This window comes from Nicotiana tomentosiformis, chromosome 8 (assembly GCF_000390325.3).
Source record: "Nicotiana tomentosiformis chromosome 8, ASM39032v3, whole genome shotgun sequence".
Taxonomy (NCBI): domain Eukaryota; kingdom Viridiplantae; phylum Streptophyta; class Magnoliopsida; order Solanales; family Solanaceae; genus Nicotiana; species Nicotiana tomentosiformis.
The window spans coordinates 33,479,032-33,498,621 of NC_090819.1; the positions used below are offsets into that span (position 1 = coordinate 33,479,032).

Sequence of the window (19,590 nt, forward strand, 5' to 3'; positions counted from 1 at the left end):
AATAATAATGTCTCATCGGGACCGGGGACTACACGATTAGCCTCGTAGAAACAAGTTGTACAAGTTAGCAACATGTATTGGCAATTTTGTTTTTTTTAGCAAACGAATGCTTATGTACTTTTAAGATAGAAGGAATAAAAATGAAGTCCTTTTATTTTTATCTTGTTTCTTGTCCAAAAGATGAACTGATTTTATCATTTAAAAGTTAACTGAAAACTTCAAATGCTAGTGTCGGAATGAACTGGAGACGTCCTCTTCAAGAGCACCATAAACATAAGAGAGCCCTCTCTTCTGAAACCCTCATAGTAAAGGGTTGGATCTGGAAGAGTTTATGCCCGGAACCCAATAGCTATCGGAAGAAAACACACCCGAAGCCTTACTTAATTCGACGCAAAAAAGAATGAACTTTGCGCAATATTTAAACAAAATATCCTTTTTATTTATCAAACATTCCAAGCGGCATCAATACAAAGATACAAAGGAAAACAACAAAAGAAAAGAAAGCAAAAACGCTAAACTTCATCGCCGCCGGAACTCAGGGAAAAGGGGCATCTACGTCCCTGGGAGAAGTAGGAGGATCTGCCGTCGGTGCAGGATCTTGTCCTTCATCATCATTCTCTTCAAGTTCCTCCTTGATTCCCAAAAACTCGAAATCGGGACTAAAAGAGTCAGTTGCATCAGGCTGAGCCGGGAGACATTCTCGAGTAGTTAACTCCAGCGTTCGGGCCTTGGCGATCTCATCAGCGATATCAAACACCCAATTTGGCCTCTTCCAAGGTTTTCCTCCACATATGGTACATAGAGTATGTTTTTTCAATAATGAGGGAATCCCCTTGGTGCTGAAGTTTTGCTTTAAGCCTATCAACCTCGGTCAAAGGGCCATCCCGCTCAGATATCAGGGCACTGAGGCTAAGATCGAGATCACATATTGTAGTTATGTGAACCTTATTTTGATCCATGATCTTCTTATACCAATCTTCCATCTGGGCCCATTTCTCCTCGGCAGCAGTAGCCTCTTTAGCTTTGGAGTTCAAAGTTGCCTCCAAATTATTTGCTAATTCAATGGAGGCAGACCCGCTCTCGGTAGCAACAAGAGCAGCATCTTGAGATTCAGCCCACCTAGCCTTTGCATCCTGAAGTTGTGCATGTATCTGAGTGGCTTCTTGATTGTGATCCATCACCTCTTGCTCACTCTGTTACAACCAGGCCTCAAGCTCAGCCGCTTCAGCAGCCCTCACTTCTAGCACCGGGAGATGCACATCGAGCTGATTCCTCTCGGCCAACATTTGATTCCGCTCGGACATAAGTCCCTCTTTATCAAGAATCAATCTCTGAAGGCCCTCGGAAGTGAGGAAGTTGGCTTGCGAAACAAATATCAAAGTTAGAAACCATGTTGTAACAGACGAATAGAAACATGTAGTAAAAGAACAAATATGGTACTGATGCTGTATTGTGCATGGCGTTATTCAACATACACTCCCCTGAAAGAGAGTGTATTTTCTTCTTATCTTTTTTTGAAGCCAGCGGCTTCAGGTAGTTGGCGAGCTCTACCGTCCTAGACAGCAGGTAACACTCCTTTGAGACCGAGGGAGAGACACTCATCCTCCTTTGGGGATCTGCAGAAGGGGGTGAATAGTGTTGTCCCAAATTCCCATGGTCAGGGGAATAGGGAAGAGGTACATCCTCCGCTCGGGCTCTGCGGCCGGTGGAGGAGATGTAGCAGTTGCTGGTGATGAAGGCACAACTGGTGTGGAGAGAGATGAAGTTGATAGTGTTGTAGGTTGAGAAGTAGCCGCGACAGAGGCAGTGATGTTTATTGGTTTCTCACCAACAAAATGTAGAAAAGGCCCGGTATCATACCTCATTAGACCAGAAGCAACAACTGGTACCGGAAAGGGAAAATCAGCATTTTCCGCTAAATCCATTTCTCCCTTGAGCGCTCGGACCTCGCCCTCGGTTGGGGTTCTAAGCTCCCCAGATTGAGCATTTCGTTGAGCTGATGAAGATCGTTATCTCCTTTGGAGGGAAGCCTCTTCATCATAGCTTCTCCATCATCGTCAATAACCACAATGGCTGCGGTTGGCTCGGGCATGGCCTTCTTTACTTTCTTATTTTACCCCAGGCTAAGGAAGAACGCCGCATTTTTGGTTGCCTGTTCTCTAGCCAGGGACTTCGAGAAGAAGTACCTGCACCGGAAGTAGACTCGAGGGCACCGCCCCGAGTGACAGCCTCCTTCAACAACCTCGCAGTCTCTACGGGATCAGCCAAAACCTCCTCTTTAAAGCAGGAAACAGAACCCTGCAGAAGACCTGGATCAAACAAAAAGGTAAGGTTAGCAGGTTTTCTTATGTACAATGGTGGAATGAAGGAGGAGTCATTTTACTGTGGTTCTTGGCCCTCCACCCGTATTTATGGGCCAACTCCTTCCACCGGCGGGTCTCTGGCGTAGTGATGTCCAGAATCTTTTGAACCCATTAGTCCAGGCCTTCAACCCTTGGTGGTTTCCACCGAGTAGTTGAGATAACAAAAGTAAAAGGGTTAGCAATGACATGGAACAACCTTTTTCGGAGAAAGAGGTAGATTTTGAACTTACATGAATGATTCCAGGATTCAGGGAAAGATGGAGTTGTGGCCGGGATGATATCCCTAGTAGCAATGACGACAAACCGCTCTATTCATCCACGGTCATTGTCATCATCCATGATGGTAAGCAAAGCATGGTGGCCACGCTTGTTGAAGTTTATTAATTCCCCACGGAAGATTTTGGGGGAATAGAGGTTCATCATATGTGCCAGGGTTAGGGTCTCCCTCGTTTCCAAGCACAGCCGTTGTAGACTAGACACCATTCACCACATAGAGGGGCCGACTTATGCCAAGCAGACTTGATACCGGTGGCAGAATTCCAAGATCGCGGGGTCAAGTCACCCGCTCCACCAGGTCAGGAGCAATGATATTTAGGGCGTGGCAGTCATAATCCTCCTTCACAACAGAAATACTAGAATGGCGAATAGAAGAAGGATATCTACCAACAGTTTAAGTTCGAGGGTTTGAAGTGGAGAACTTCTCTTGGAAGTCGTAAGAGGTGTTCAGATGTTTAGGTATAATGGTACTCACCGTGGGAGGATCAGCCTCAATATTAACTTCTTTATCTTTGCTTCTCTTCGGACCTCCACGAAAGAGAATACCAGAGTTCTTGGAAGATTTAGTAGGAGAAGCCATAACGCTAAGGAGATGATAGAGTTTTTTAAAGAAGATCAGAGAGAGATGAAAGCAAAACAAAGTTAAGTGCAAGGAGGGTAAGAGAGCTTATGCAGTTGTTAGAAGTTAAAGAAGAAGAATGAGGCATATAAGTAAAGGTATAGGCGGACAAAAATCGTGGTCATAATTACCTCGAGAACCGGCAAAAATATTGCTGAATCGTGGGGTAAGACGTGTTCGGGATATTAAATGCGAGGAGATGTGCGTCTTATCAAGCGTCAGAATCTGTTCAGAAGGGTGCAGAAAATTTTCTGCCAAGAAAGGAATCTTCACCAATTTTCTAATGATACAAAGATGTGCCACCGGAAAGCAGGGGAACTATTTGTAAAGGGTAAAATTAGTTTATATTAAATATTCGAATGATTGCATGACATATGGAACCGGAGACAAACGGAAGATGAATCGAGTGAAAATCAAGACCGAGGACAACAACTTCAGTTGGTATCGGGTAGATCTCAAAGGGAACGCAGTCAACCGAAGCAAACGAATGTTTGTCACCAAATGGCATTTAATGATGAATATTGCTCAGTACTAAATAGGCAGCCGTTGCAGAGAATTTTGGCGTTCATGGCCTACTATTACATATTCATCAATGACACCTATTATTGTCATTTTAGGGAGGCTTGATCCTAGGATCTTGTTTCCTAGGTATAGCTATAAATAGTAGTTCCTACAATCATTGTAAGGATAGGAAATCTCTGGCAAAACTTATGATATACTTTACTCCCAAGAAAATTGTACAACTACTTTCTGTTTGGATATTGCTCATACTGCTGTCCTCTGAAGCATTGCTCTCGGAGCCAGGCTTGCTATTTCCTTTGATTTTAACGCTAAGTACTATTTTTAATTTAACTTGTTTATCATTTTGATCAACTCAGTTTGTTTGTCAATAAATCACGTAACAAATTCAACTGTACCGTTTTACGGAAAAATGGTGATCACACATTTTACTACGTCATTAGAGCTGGTAGGAAATCCTAGATTCAAGTCTTACTGTCATAATACGGTGTTAAATCTATACTGGTTGACTGTGAAACTTGAATCGGACCTTTCCATTGTCTTGAGAAGAATTATGCTGATGAAGAAAGTGGATTAAAAAATTTAAACTTTAGTTTCGGTGAAGTAACTTCTAAGAACAGATTGTCACACATTATATATAAATAAACAAAATAAATTGCAGTCCTTCACTCTAGTAGGCTAATAACTCTTCAACATCCAAGGAACATACGGTAGTTTGAAGAACTCAAAATATTTATGCAGATCTCTCCGAACTCATAAATAATATTGACAATATAAATATTTTATAATATTGTTATATCTTAACTTGTTGTACGTAGTAGGTAATAACATGTTTTATTGTTCAAGCTAATTAATCTTATCTTTGATGGTCGGTTTTTGGTTTATATCTTTTAGTGATCTAATAGTTTAAAACTTCTACAATGTTTATGCATATACTCATAATAAATTAAACAAGTTTAGTTTTGAAGTAATTATGCCCAACAAAAAGAAGTTTAATTAAGATATAATGTCATTAGTCAATCGATTCTTCATCTGACCAATTGAGAGAATTCGTGTTGCTGCTTGACCAAATATTTATCATCTCATTATCATAAATAACTTCTGTTCATGTGAGAGAGGCTGAGAGGGAGTTATTGCTATTTTGAGTCATGTCAACTTTGACCTTATGTTAGGATGTTGGTTTGAAGTTAATGAAAATAAAAGGTAGTTAGGAGATAGCATGCACGATTTGAAAATGTTACCATGTTCTTATTATTGTTAAGATATCTAATTAAACACATTTCACATATTCTTGCAAGCAGGGGCGAACCTACCATGTAAGTTCACGTGAAATCGAACTTACGTAAATTCAGTAGCCCAGCAGGGACGGACCCACGTAGGTTCATAGGAATACTGTTGAACCCTCTTCGTAATTTTTTTTATCAATTTTTATGTGAAAATTATCTTTCAAATAAGAAAATATTATTTTAAGGTAAAGGCGTTGAATCCGCTTGACAAGGGGATTGCCTTGGTGGGATGGTTCAAGCGGTCGGGTTCAACATATCTTAATGGATGTCAGGACGGAGCTAGAGTATCGAGAGCAGATTCTGTCAGACCCAGTAGCTTTGGTTCGAATCTTGTATTTGTCTTACAAAATTCATTGAATATGTATATATTATTAATTTAGAACCAAGTAACTTAAGGCGATTAAAATCTTGAACTCATAAATTTGAAATTCTGACTCCGCCTTTAATGATTGTGTGTTCGATTAAGTGCTCCTGCATCATTCCCTTCTTTTTTTTCTTTTCCATAGCATTTGTAGCCTCCTATTTCTTTATTTTCACCTATGCGTAAACCAAGGAAAGCCACGTAAACGCTTCCATACACCAGTTTTAACATTCTATCTTAGCAATTTTTTTATAAAAAAAAAACTATGCAGTGCTTTTTCATTTTTTCCTGTTTAAGAATGGAACTTTTGTGGTGAATATTTAAGAGACCCAAAATACATAAATTATGAGTACAATTTATCTGAATGTATAGTTGTAGCTGTTTTTTTATTTTTCCTTCAAATATTATTCTAACCAAATTTGGCAGCCTTTTGTAGGAACCGTCCATATATTTTAAACTATTGCTTCCTCGCTATCAATCTGCATTGCTTGTTGTTGTTCTACCTTTATTGTTGACTTCAATTAGTATCTTTCATAATTTGGAAAAACTTTTATATTAAACAATTAATATTGTTTAGTTTATAGCTCATTTATAATGCTCTTTATTTACAGTTAGCACAAGTTAAATGAAATAAATAAAATTTAGTATTTTAATATATAGATCAAATCGATGCTTGTTACGGTAAAATTTGTAAAAAAATTCTAAAGATTTATTAAATTGTTAATTTATAAAGGTAAATAGATCCGCCGTTAAAGTTTTGGAATTTTTTTTTTTTTTAACATTGCAAACCAAAAAAAAAAAAGGTAGGCGACAAAATTCCTTTTAAGATTTTTAAGAATCAAAATAAAGAGAGCAAGATGACCCTATTTGTTAATTCAGTGTCCCTTCTACCGTCTAATGATGCCGAGGACTTTAGTATATGTTTGAACCCGCTTGCATAAAATTTCGGGTACGTCACTGTAACTCAATGATGAAAATTTCCTAATGAGTTGTACCAGGCGAAAGGTGGTCAATTGAAAAAAATTCGTTGAAAAGTTATATTGTGTATATAAATTTTATATATATATATACTCACCTCATGAATTAGTTTAAAGTTGTATTAGGCTCATCAAATTATGAGCATGACAATTCAGAGCATCAAAAAGATTTATTATATATAAGAAATTTAAATCTTGAACCCTTAACGAAATTTCTGATTATGCCCGAGTTTGTAGGATATCTTATATATATATATATATATATATATATATATATATATATAATATATAATTAATATAGTACACAAGGTTGAAAACATCCATAGCTATGGACTCGTCAAAGACCTTTTAAAAAAGCACAAATATCCACTCCTCTTAACATAATCATAGTACAAACTAGATGCAACAAAAGAGGAAGGATCCGAACAATTTCGGTTTTGAACCCGACGTGAATCGAACACGCAACCTTCTGATCTGGAGTCAGACGCGCTACCATTGCGCCACGGATCCTTGTTGTTATAAAGTCGCAATATTCAGTTAATATCTCACTAATCAAAGCATGCTTTGGATCTTGGTTATAGTCTATAAAAAATATCTTATGATAGTGTATTTTGTTAACCTGTAATAGAATTGCTTCCCATTTTTAAAAGTCTCATACTTTCTGCCTGTCTCATATGTGTGGAATCTGGTCTTTTTCGGTTCCAACCTCTCCCTCGCTACCGTCGCTTACCTCATCTATAGGCATTTCTATCCGCCCGCTCGCGAGATCGGCCATTCTTCAAGAGTGCCCCAGCCTCCAATCATCTCAGAAGAGAAGACTAAGCTCAGATGAATTGCAGTCCACGCTCATAATGATTGTAGAGTCTCTCGGGGTTGGAGGTCTAATAGTAATCACATCAAGTCCTCCCCCTCTTACTCAGAATAGCTAGTGAGAGGAATACTACTGATTATCTATGAAAGAAGGTTTTTACTAGTCGTTGTCTTTAATGAAAAAGAAGAATCAACCTAAATAGCTGCTCACTTAAATGTTTAAACCAAAAGAAACCGATGAATGTATGATAAAAGTATAATTCATATATAATGTCTATATTATTGTATATAATCAATGTATTAATCTATGTATATCGACTAGAAAAAGTAAACGATAAATCCAATTGATTATTTATGTAAAGATCTCTCTTTGATGATATAAAAAAAAAATTAAACCGCAAATGCACAGAACTTATAATCCTGATTTATAAGCGGAGAAACTCTTTATTTCTAACAGTGTCATTGGGTTACTTTTCCTCACAGCATATATAATCTTGATATATCAGCAGTTGCTTTGGTAAACATATAGGTAAGAAACTTCACCAATCAAATGAAATTTCACCATCTGTTGTCTGAACTTAATAAGCGTTACGACAAAGGAAAAGAGGATTATTTTCCCCTCTTCAGTTTGTAAGGAAAAGATTGGCAGAAAATAGATGCGCAGATTGCGGAGAGTCCTTTTTTTTCATATGCCCATCTATAATTGTCCTTTCAATATAATCTTCCACATTTGTCCTTGTTTCTTCCACTAATCGAAAAAGGAAAGCAAAATCTCTTTTATCTCTTTTTGTTCTTCATTTCTCTCGTTCCATTTTCTTTTCCTTTACTTTCCTTCCTCAATTTCTAAGCAAAGGGTAAGACAAGGTTTTACTGAATGTCTTTTGTCTATACTAGGATTTAACTAGAATGAAACTTGCTTTTCAAAATTCACAACCACTCGTCCTATCTATCACTAGGCCACACCCTTGACCCTTGGGTGCTAATATTTTTGATTTTTTTCCTATGATCAGATAAACAGTTTGCTCTCTGTTTGCTACAAGTTTTCTCGTGCTTCATATTTCCGATAAAAAAAAAATTAACAAGTTAAGCGCCTTTTCCCACAAAGAAAATCAAGGAAAACTTGCAACAAAGAACTTGCATTTTGTGTGTCAAGTCAAGCAAAAGCAAAACGGGATATGTAGCAAATACCTCCTCAGAAGGGAGTTCTTGTTGGTACATTTGATTGGGGTTTCTCTAACTTAGCAATGAATGTCTACTTTTTGGCAAGTGGACTCAATATATCGTTTATTCCCTCTATTTCATTTTACGTAACGTGTTTAAATGAAATCAGAATATTAAAAACAAATAAAACCCTTTAGAACTCATAAATTCAAACATGTCATAACATTTCTGTAACCATTAGAGTAGTCATTAAGAATAACACATAATGATGGAATCCAATTATTTTTAATTATAGCAAGATGCCATTCTTTTTTAAAAAGACTGAAATAGAAAGAGTGACACCCTAGGAGACAACATCCTAGGAGGCAGGAGTATAATTCATGTGCATAGATTACATATTAAATTTTTGCATATTCAGGTGAATATTCCCCCTCTAGTACAAGTCATTCTAGTTGAGTGGGAGGAGCTACTTACATAAATATCGAATTTAAATGGTTGCATTGTGTATTGATGCTACTTTGAATAAAAAAGGACGATGAAATAACTACCCACACATTTTTTATCATCAAAAAGATATCTAGATTCTGTATAACGATCACCATTAAAGCCAGTCAACTAGGAAAAGAACAAGTATACTGATAAGATTCAAGTACATCAGAGCCAGTGCAACATCAAGCAATACCGCCCAGAAAAGAATTTACAGGAATTTTTTTTAATCAGGAAAGATGCAAATAAATATTATTACTAATTTACAGGAATTTAAAACTATCTATGAAATAACATGAAAATGCAAACAAAAAATATTCTGCATCCCAGCTGAAGCCCGTCTGCGAGTGCAACATCAAACTCTAACTCAATGATCAGATCACACTGCAACTTTTATAAGTGAAGGTTACCTCAAAATCTTGGCTGCCACTAATTAGTAAGTTAAAATCTTGGGGCCCTTTTTCCTTCTATAGGAGAAAATTAGACCAGCAACTTTATGTATGTGTTTTCCAATGAAAATAGGCTAACAACTACTAAGCTTAGTTCATGAGAACAATGCAGCCGCTAATGCAGGGAGGAGAATACAGAAGAGAATCAACAGTTACCAGCCTTACTATTAGAGCATCCAAGTATGTGACCTAAAGGTCGATGAAGTAGGTGCAAACCATGAAGAATTGAAAATCATAGTAGAAACCCCATCAGAGACAAAGCACTAGGCTTCACATCTGCCTAAGTCTCGGTGGGCAAAGTTACACAACACCTGTTCTAGTCGAGGTAGCAAGGTAGCAGATACCCGGTGGGAATAGCCGAGGTGCGCACAAGCTGCCCGGGCACCACCGTCATCCAAGTATCTATCTACCATCATGTATAGCATGCATTTTAAAGGCAATCACAGACTAAGACTATGCAAGGGCCACATATAGGAAATTTGACAAACTGCTACTCCCTCCGTTCCAGTTTATGTGAACCTATTTTCTTTTTGGTCCGTTCAAAAAAGAATGACCCCTTTCTAAATTTGGAAACAATTTAACTTAAACTTTCAATTCTATCCTTAATGAGAAGCTTAACCACACAAATACTCTGGACCACTTTTTGACTTGTTTCGGACCACAAATTCTATAAGTCTTTCATTTTTTCTTAAATTCCGTGTCCAGTCAAACAGGTTTACATAAATTGGAACGGAGGGAGTAATTACTTTCTTATGAGTTATAATTCTAGTTGGGGCAAACTGCCATAATGACAGCAGCACATGAAATGCCTCACTATATGTAATTGCTCAACCTTCATAGTGCCGCCACCACTGTAATAACAAATCAGTGTATAGGATCAACCACAGAAAATCACAAGATTAGCACACTCATTCCAAGGACAACTTTCCGTCATAAGCAAGCTTTCATATTAGAGTGCATCACCAAATAATGGAAGAACACAAATAACGCAAGTCTTCTAATTGTGTTCATCCTTATATACTTCTAAGATAGATCAACAGTTATGCACTATCAAGTTCCTCAAAATTTCTCTGCAGTTTAAGCTGTCAGAAATACATAAACCGAGTTCGTCAAAAAAAACTGTGCAACACCCAGAAGCCAGTCCCAAAAGGATGATACTCATGTAATCAAACGAAAGCAATCAGGGATCACGCTACACATAAGCAATGACCAATGATGTTTCTTGCAGAAACAGCTCACAAGCTGCAAGGACTTGAGCACCAGACATTATAATTTTCTATCCAATGCTAAGAACTCATCATCTGCCAATCCAGAGGCCACGGCAGCAAAATACATTTATTTTGCCTCATTGAAACCAATTTATGGTGCATTTATAGCAATCCAATTTCACTCCTCTCGGGAATAAAATTAGGCAATGAGCAGCTTCAGCCCATGATATCCATAGATGCTTTCTTTCTCAAGTCATCAAAATACATTCATTTTCCCTCATCTAAACCATTAATCACTCACCATCCAGAAGCAAATAAATAATTTGGAATGCATGTCAATCCATTAACTCAGTACAGAAGTCGACACGTTGATTACAAAATTAAGCTCTTTATTGGTGATCTTTGAGACCTGTGATAAACTTTGTGATGAAAATATCAAAATACAACTGGATATAAAGCTTCCAAATAGAACTCTCACGGATCCACCACTGTAATATATCCTAAGAATCATGACTGGCTAAAAGGTAACTTGAGCTTTTAGGATTCATTTTCTTTTGAAATAATCATGCAGCATACCTCCTCCACTTTTCCAGCAAATTCTTAAAAGGAGAAACCACTACAAATTATTGCATGCTCATATACCAGAAATAAACAGATCTCTGTTTGCTCTACATAACTCAAATTTCCTTACATCAGAAAAGGAACAGATGTTTCTTTTCCCAATTAGAATCCAAGATGCTTCGGAGCAATACAACCTCTAATGCTAAATTATCTAGCCGTACATATACAAAGAAGCAATAGATAACAGATAAACTCCATCTCCCTCAGAGGACAGAGGCATGTCAATGCATAGGGCTTCAATGTTAACACATCCAACTGCAAGCTCTTTTGTCAACTCAAATCTGTACCATAAATAAGTTGGTGGGTGACCAAATGCTCCATATCTTGAAATACAGCTCTTTCAGAGAAGAAACATAAGAAAAACCTTCCCAGCTTCATTTTCACAGGAAGAGGGGGAGGAGGGAATCACAAGCTCGTATGGGATACTCAGCTCTAAAGCATGACGACCAAATAAAATACGATGGTTGTAATAAAAAGAGACATACCTTAGTAGTAAGAACCAGACCCACCACTTCCCATATAACCACTGCCACCCATACTACGACTAGAATAAAGCGAGGAGCCAACCTGAAGATTCGTCAGAGAAGAACAGGAACAACAGTTATCATCGGAGAGACACTAAAGCTTCCAACAGAATTCAACAAAGTAGAAGCATACATCACTGCCACGAGACATGTAATCACCACCATAGCTGGATGAATACATTCCATCTCCATCACTTCCACCATAGGAGCCTGCAAACCAAAATAAAAATTAAGACAGGTTTCTCTAAACAGACGTGTAATTACAATTGTTAAATGAAATAACCAGATTTTCCAATGAACAAAAGAACAGACCTCCACCATAGTTCATACCCTGACGACTGCTACTATACATCCCATGAGAATCTTGATTAGATAGGGAGCTCCTGCTGCCACCATATCCAAGACTTGATCTCCCAAGTCTACTGATATGTACATCAGGCATGTAAATATAGTGCCAATGTTTGCGCAAGAGGAAGAAAAATCACTTAACTATAATTAAAGGCACCTGTCACCATATGCATCTCCATATTGAGAACCACTCCCGCTCCCAAGTTCATAATCCAAACGAGCGCGAGAATGGCGCACTCCTGCCTCAGCATAGCGGGGATGAACATCATCCTGGCATGTAACAGAAGCTAAATTAGTTTGTATCTCTTGGGCAGATCAAGTAAATATCTAACTGTAGTATATGGCTAAGATAACTTGCCACTGCACTGTATGGACGTTTTGAACCGGACATAGAGTCATATTCACGACCACGTCCATCGCGGTAAGATGGAGGAGGCCTTTCAAACCGTTGTCCGTATCCATCATCAACATAAGCTCTCCTTCCTGCAGAGTGAGTACCTCTAGGCATTTCAGGGTAACCAGAGCTGCGAGAAGAATATTCATCCCTATATGATGCACGTCTGTCAGAATGAACCCTCGAAGGATACTCAGCTAGTGCTCTGCTTCTAGGAGGAGGGATTTCCTCGCGCCGTCCATATTCCCTCTTCAAGCTACTCTTTGAATACGAGGGAACTGCAATTTAGTCATGAGTCATTTATAAAATAAGCAGAGTTGAACCAGCAGATCTGAATAAAAGATGAAAATCATCTCATACCAGGTGGTCTCCGTTCATATGACCTGCTAGGTGGTGGAGCCATGGGCCTGCCCCTAGGAGGTAAAGCCATCACTGCCCGTCTATCTCTCAATGTTGCTGGTCGTTTAAAACCACGACCAACTACAGGAGGCAAACGTGTACTAACTCTAGTCCCTCGAATAGGGCGACTATGTGGAACTGTACGACCCCAAGGGGCACGGAGACCACGCAGAGGCATATGCCTAGGTCGTAAATCTCCTCTTCCACCATATTTTCCTCTGCCCCTCTGAAGGGGTCTTGATAATCTGGCCCTAACTTTAACCTGAAATATACAACTATAAGAAATACTCACAGGAGTTGCACATATTCTTAGACACTTAAAGACAGAAAACGAACCTTGTTATCTCCTTCACCCAATTCCTCGTTATTAATGCTTTTAGCACATGTAACTGCAGTATCATGTGTGTCAAAGGTGACAAATCCAAAGTCCTTTCTCTTGGCTGAAGGCATATTTCTGGCAAGCTCAACTTTTTCAATCTTCCCATATTCTTTAAGAAGTTCCTGCACGCGATCCTCGTCCCAAGATGCCGAAAGACCATCAACAAACACTGTTTTAACCTGAACTCAAGAGATAGTCACCCAGATTCATATATTGGTTCATCAAAAATAAACAATTCACCCACAGACAGATAACAAATAGCTGCACAGCAACTGACTCAAATGTAAGCAGCAAATTTATCAGAAGAAAACTAATGGGGAAAGAAGAAAACAAAACTACCCAGATTAAAAATTAACGGGAAGACAAAATTTGAACAGCTACCACCTAGCCATAAATATAACTGATTGTAGAAAGGAAAGACTAAAATACATGCAGTGTCCTTATTCATTCTTCTCTCTTTGCAACAGAAGAGGCTATTAGAGCATAACTATACTTAACCAGCGCCGTAGTCCCTTTTATTAAAATATATAGATATAGGTCCAAAGAGTTTACCTGTGCCATGATTTCATCACCAGGATCGATGAATGAATCCTCAAAAGACACCTTTGCAGGCCTATCAACTCCAAACATAACATCTCTCTTCTGTAACCGCTTAAAAGCATCCATGGCTTCCGAACGTGAAGAGAACTCCAAGAAAGCAAATCCCCGATTCATTCCTTCATTATTAGTGTCTTCGACCAATGTCAAATCCTCAATATTGTCAATACCATAATGCTTCAGCTTCTCTTTTAACTGGAGAGAAAGCAAACATCAATGACTAGTTAAGCAGCTCTTAAAAACTACGAATCGTGCTTGGTGACAATATGAATCTGCCCAGTCTACTTACAGCTTCTTTTGTCCAGGACTTGCATACGTTACCCAAAAACAGAGTATCATTGTCTTGACTCGGAGAAACACCACATTGTTTGCCATTAACCTGGAAATTCTATTGTCAGGAAAAGACCTTCGATGAGGAATTAAAATCAGTGACATGAAAACTGCAGAATAAAGAATATACCACTGGATTTTTCAGCTCGGTACAAGCTCGTTTTGCTTGTTCTACAGTGGCAAATCTCAGGAATGCAAATCCTTTATTCTTCTTTGTCTGAGAATTCATCATAAGCCTCACTTCGGTAACCTCACCAACTTTACTGAAGACCTTTCTGAGATCGTCATCAGTGGCATCCTTGTCCAAGCCACCAACAAATATTTCAAATTCCTTCCGCTTACGCCTTTCTTTAACAACTTCATGATGTTCTTCCTCCTCGGCTGCATCAACCATCTCAACATGCTCCTTCCCAGCATGATCATCTTCTTCATCACCTTCAATTTCCTCGTGAACATCTCCAACCATATCACCCTCTTCCTCTTCAACATCATCACCCTCTTCCTCTTCACCAACATCTCCCTCTTCAGGTTCTTCCTCTATTTCATCTCCCTCTTCCTGAATGTCATCATGTTCCATTTCTCCCTCGTCATAATCAACCGTTCCATACTCTTCAGGTTCATATTCAGGGTCATTATCCTCCAAATCTAATCGCTCACCTTTTTCATACTGATCGACTGACTCTTTCACATCGTCCTCCTCTGCCACGAGAAAAAAAAATTAGCTTCCCAGGCCAGTCAATGGAGAATGTAAAAGGGTCTTAGTCCAAGTATAACATAATTTCTTGCAAATCCTGTAAGCTGTCAACAATGTCCAACTCTATCGAGACATAGCTGATCATCAAAAGATGCCTCTGCATAAACTTAAAAAGACCTGCACGAAATTCCTCAGGAGAAAGATCACAGTTACAAAATTTGGCAGAATTGACCATGTGGAAGCAACTGTAACCTTTCCGTCTTCTTTCTTCCCTTATTGAAGAATAAGGGAGCTTTCATTCATCCCCAGTTCCCAACAAAAGTCTCGCCTTTTTTCGTTCTTTCCCTTTTTTTCCCACAAAGATGGTGTTGAGACCAGCTTGCGAGCACCTTTACTAATCCACAAGGCTTTTTGAGGGTCATAACTCATATGCCTCAACCATCTCTTGGGGACACCTCACTTCTTTTATTTTCGTTTTAATTGAAGCTTGAAAGCGCATATAGACACATATTTCTTCATTAATCTAAAGTTAGCAGGCCATAAGATTAAAGTGATGATCACAGCTTCCCCTCACCAAAAATGATATTATTAGCACTATCCTCTCATATCCACGTTCTGTTGAGATAATATTTATATTTAGTTCTTCCATTTCTATTAGACCCATAATATTTTTTGACACAGTTCCTAAATAACCTACCAGAACCTAGATTATTACAATTTACATAGCAATTCTCAACAGTTTCAAGCATAAACACAGGAAACAAGGATTTCTACAATAGGTATTTTTTTCTCAAAAACATATCTAAAATAGGTATTAGTTCATGAAAGTTCAAAAAATAACCACTTTCTCTTTCAATAATATTATTACACAGCTATGTCCACCAGAATAAACTTTGCATCTACAATTAGCTACGAACCAAACCCATAAAGCTTTTACCTTTTTTCACAATTCTTGTTAAACTAGAAGAACCCAAAATATTTATCCAAAAAAAGGGAACCCAAATTATTACAATTGACATGCCAATCCCCAACAGTTATGAACATAGACAAAACCCAAGTAAACAAGCACAACTAAACAAAGTATTAATTCAACAAAATTCTTAGAATACCAATTCAAAAATAAATACTTACAGGCTTACTCTTCTCCTAAACCGCCCCGTTCTCCAAGGATTTAGCAGAAGTAAAGTCCACACCAATCATTAACAACGAACTAGATCCACAAAGTTTTTATTTTTTATTTTTTGAATGACATAAAAAAAATTTGGTCACTATCTTTATTAAGCTACAAGACCCCAAACTATTACAATTAGTATACCGAAACGCAGCAAAAGAAGCACAACCATACAAAGTATAATTCAAATAAATTATTTAGAACATCAATTTTCAAAATAAATACTTACTCTTCTCCGAAACCGCCCCGTTCTCCACAGATTTCGCTTCCATCTCAGTTTCGGCCCGGTCCTCGGCCACTGGTTCCACGGTTTTCTCCTTGGGCTCCGGTTCAACGGTTTTCAATTCGGGCTTTTCCTCAACGACCTCCTCCGTCTTCAATTCGGTCTTTGCCTGAGACTTTGTGGTCCCACGAGCTGTACGGCCACCTCTTTTGGATCCAGATCCAATAGGTGTCTTTCTTACTGCTTTCGGAGGCATAATTTCACGAATTGATTGATTTCTCACCAACTCCCAAAGAAAAACCTAAGAATTTTCAATCTTTCAACGGAGAAGAATCTGTAAAAGCTTAAGATTGTATGCGTTTTCTTGTTGCGCACTATTGCCTATCTTTAAAAGGGATTTGTTTGGGGAAACCCTAGTTTTGCTAAAGTTGGGAAGCTTGCAGCGGAATTAATGCTATGAACGCCGCGTAGATAAGACTTGGGCATACCCGACCCATCCGCTTATTAATGACCCGTTTTGCTAAAAAATTCCCAAAAAACAAAACAAACTAAATCTAAATCTATATCTATATTTATATTTATATTTATATGTGTACTGCATTAAAAGTGGGAAGGCTTTAAATTAAAATTTAAATTACTCATTTGCCCTTTTAAAAAATTAATTATCCTAAATTTTTAAAAAATATAAAAGGAAAGAAACTAACGCCTAGCATATAAGGGAACGTTTCAAAAATCAAACCATTACGAAGCCTGTAAGAAAAAAAGGCAACAGTTCATTAATGCACTCAACAATTACAACAACAACCCAGTATAGTCCCACAAGTGGGGTCTGAAGAGAAAAGTGTGTACGCAGACCTTACCTCTACCCCGATGGGGTAGAGAGGCTGTTTCCGACAGACCCTCGGCTCAAGAAGATGAAAAGACGAAAAGAGACAATATATCAGTACCATCAATAAAAACCATATAAATAATCACGACATCACAAAAATAGTGAATACATGGAAAGCAGAAATAATAACCAGTAAATAACGGAAGAGTAGTGAAAACACAACACTGACCACTAGCAGTCTAAGACTAAATCCTATCAGCCTAGCCTCACACTGGTAGACTAAATGAACTCAACTACCTCCTAACCTACAACCTTAATGCTCGACCTCCACAGTTTCCTATCGAGTACCATGTCCTCGGAGATCTGAAGTCTCGCCATATCCCGCCTGATCACATCTCCTCAATACTTCTTAGGCCGCCATCTACCTCTCCTTGTACCCACCAATGCCAACCGCTCACACCTCCTTACCGGTGCATCCAAGCTCCTCCTCTGAACGTGCCCAAACCATCTAAGCCTCGCTTCCCGCATCTTGTCATCAATGGGAGTCATGCCCACCTTCTCCCGAATATCTTCATTCCTAATCTTATCTATCCTACTGTGCCCGCACATCCACCTCAACATCCTTATTTCTGCTACTCTCATCTTCTGGATATGTGAGTTATTAACTGGCCAACATTCAGCCCCATACATCATGGCCGGCCTAACCACCACTCTATAAAACTTACCTTTGAGTGGCGGAGGCACTTTCTTGTCACACAGGACTCCAGATGCTAACTTCCATTTCATCCACCCCACCCCAATACGGTGTGTGACATCCTCGTCGATCTCCTCATCCCCCTAGATAATCGACGCAAGGTACTTGAAACTGTCTCTCTTGGAAATGACCTGCGATCCAAGCCTGACGTCCATGCCTGCTTCCCTCGGGTCGACACTGAACTTACACTCAAGATACTTCGTCTTCGTCCTACTCAACTTGAAACCCTTATACTCAAGGGCCTGTCTCCAAACCTCCAGCCTCTCGTTAATGCCACTCCGCATTTCGTCAATCAGAACAATGTCATCAGCGAATAGCATACACCATGGCACTTCTCCTTTAACATGGTGTGTCAGTGCGTCCATCACCAGAGCAAACAAGAAAGGGCTGAGCGCATATCCTTGGTGTAACACCATAACAACCGAAAAATGCTCAGAGTCGCCTCCCACTGTCCTAACCGCACTCAACAATTACCTTATATTTTAATATGTGTATCAAGAAGAAGCAGGGGCTGTGATGCTCTTGGATTTCCTCCAAATTCTCACAACGAGAAATTAGTGCAAGTAGGGGAGTAAATGGATATTTAAAAACCGATTAAACTGATCAAACTGTAGCATACCAAATTGATTTTTAAGTTTCTTTTAATAAAACCGTATATTTTTATATAAATCTATAACCATACCGATAATTATGGTAGGTTTTTTATTTTACAAAAATAAATCAAAAAATTACCGAACCGTACCGAATAAAATTACATTTGAAAAATATATCTATATATTAAGTTTAAAAATAATAAATCCTAATGCAAACAGTTACAACACACAAGTAATTAAACTCAAAATCCTAATTCCCAAACCTATTATGTTACTCCCATTGAAACTAAATTATTTCCAGCATATTCACTAGTAAGATACAAGGTATTCTAGCGATTATGAATAGCAAACTACAATATGTTGAATACATTTTCTTTCATATGATTTAGATTTATCTTTTTTAATATTAATCTTCTATAAACTTTATTCTTAAGTCACAACTTGGTTAATATCTTTTCACTCGTGATTTAGATTTATATTTTTTAATATTAATCTTCTATATATTTGTATTCGCTTAATTTTTTTCATGCTATTGTAGAATAGTTGATGGATCTATATTCATGTCATCTTTCATGTTTTCTTAATTTATCATTTTTTAAACAGTAAAAATATTTAGAGAGTTTTGCTAAGTCCTATAAAAGTACGTTTTTTATTGCATTCTACTTCTAATAATGACTTTTATATGACAATTTTTAAAAAAATACCGAAAATTAACTGAACTGTACCGATACCAAAGAGAAACTGACATGATCGAGACGGTTTCTATCGCGGTCCCAATTTTCCTCCGTATGATGTCGTGACGGCGCCTAGTCTCTAAGACTAGGTAAGCCTAACAAGCATGCGAAATAATTGAAATAATAATCTAAAAGCTCAAAACGTCAGCAACTGTATAAAGTAAAAATTGCAACTCAAATTATATACAACTCCCAAAACCCTGTAGATATAAGTCACAAGCTCTAGATACAATGTTGCAAATATCCTAAACATCACTCTCTATCAAAACATAAAGAAACTAGGAAATTATGGGATAGAAGGGGACTCCTAGGCCTGCGGACGCGGGCGGGTGTACCTTGAAGTCTCCAAGCATCAGCACAACACTCTAATATCGAGGTTGATAGGATGCACCTGGATATGTACAAAAATATATGTAGAGGCGTAGTATGAGTACACCGCAATGATACCAGTAAGTGCCAAGCCTAACATCGATAGAGTAGTGACG

General features: G+C 38.3%; 1 protein-coding gene and 1 non-coding gene across 4 annotated transcripts; both read right to left on the bottom strand.

The window, feature by feature from the left end:
• Nucleotides 1–6,839: 6,839 nt before the first annotated feature.
• Nucleotides 6,840–6,911, bottom strand: TRNAW-CCA (transfer RNA tryptophan (anticodon CCA)). Its single transcript has one exon. It is a non-coding gene; the product is annotated as a tRNA-Trp (tRNA).
• Nucleotides 6,912–11,132: 4,221 nt separating this feature from the next.
• Nucleotides 11,133–16,643, bottom strand: LOC104099038 (heterogeneous nuclear ribonucleoprotein Q). 3 transcript variants are annotated; one of them, XM_009606014.4, is made up of 12 exons: nt 16,202–16,643; nt 14,238–14,806; nt 14,067–14,156; nt 13,733–13,972; nt 13,138–13,359; nt 12,763–13,063; nt 12,367–12,680; nt 12,166–12,278; nt 11,973–12,079; nt 11,794–11,870; nt 11,622–11,703; nt 11,133–11,417 (listed from the first exon to the last, which is right to left on the bottom strand). In XM_009606014.4, the coding sequence occupies exons 1-11, from the start codon at nt 16,449–16,451 to the stop codon at nt 11,623–11,625; spliced, it is 2,364 nt and encodes a 787-aa protein (XP_009604309.1). In that variant the 5' UTR covers nt 16,452–16,643; the 3' UTR covers nt 11,133–11,417; nt 11,622. The 3 variants fall into 3 exon arrangements, with proteins under 3 accessions (XP_009604309.1, XP_018627543.1, XP_009604237.1); XM_018772027.3 differs by having other exon boundaries at nt 11,973–12,082; XM_009605942.4 differs by having other exon boundaries at nt 11,133–11,508; nt 11,973–12,082.
• Between the last annotated feature and the right edge of the window lie 2,947 nt (nt 16,644–19,590).

Excerpts from the sequence above, each read along its gene's own strand:
- LOC104099038 (XM_018772027.3), bottom strand. The coding sequence starts at position 16,451 with ATGCCTCCGAAAGCAGTAAGAAAGACACCTATTGGATCTGGATCCAAA. Across the intron at positions 13,360-13,732 it reads GTGATGAAATCATGGCACAG|GTTAAAACAGTGTTTGTTGA; the intron begins GTAAACTCTTTG and ends TCTTGAGTTCAG. Across the intron at positions 11,871-11,972 it reads GGGTATGAACTATGGTGGAG|GCTCCTATGGTGGAAGTGAT; the intron begins GTCTGTTCTTTT and ends TTTGGTTTGCAG.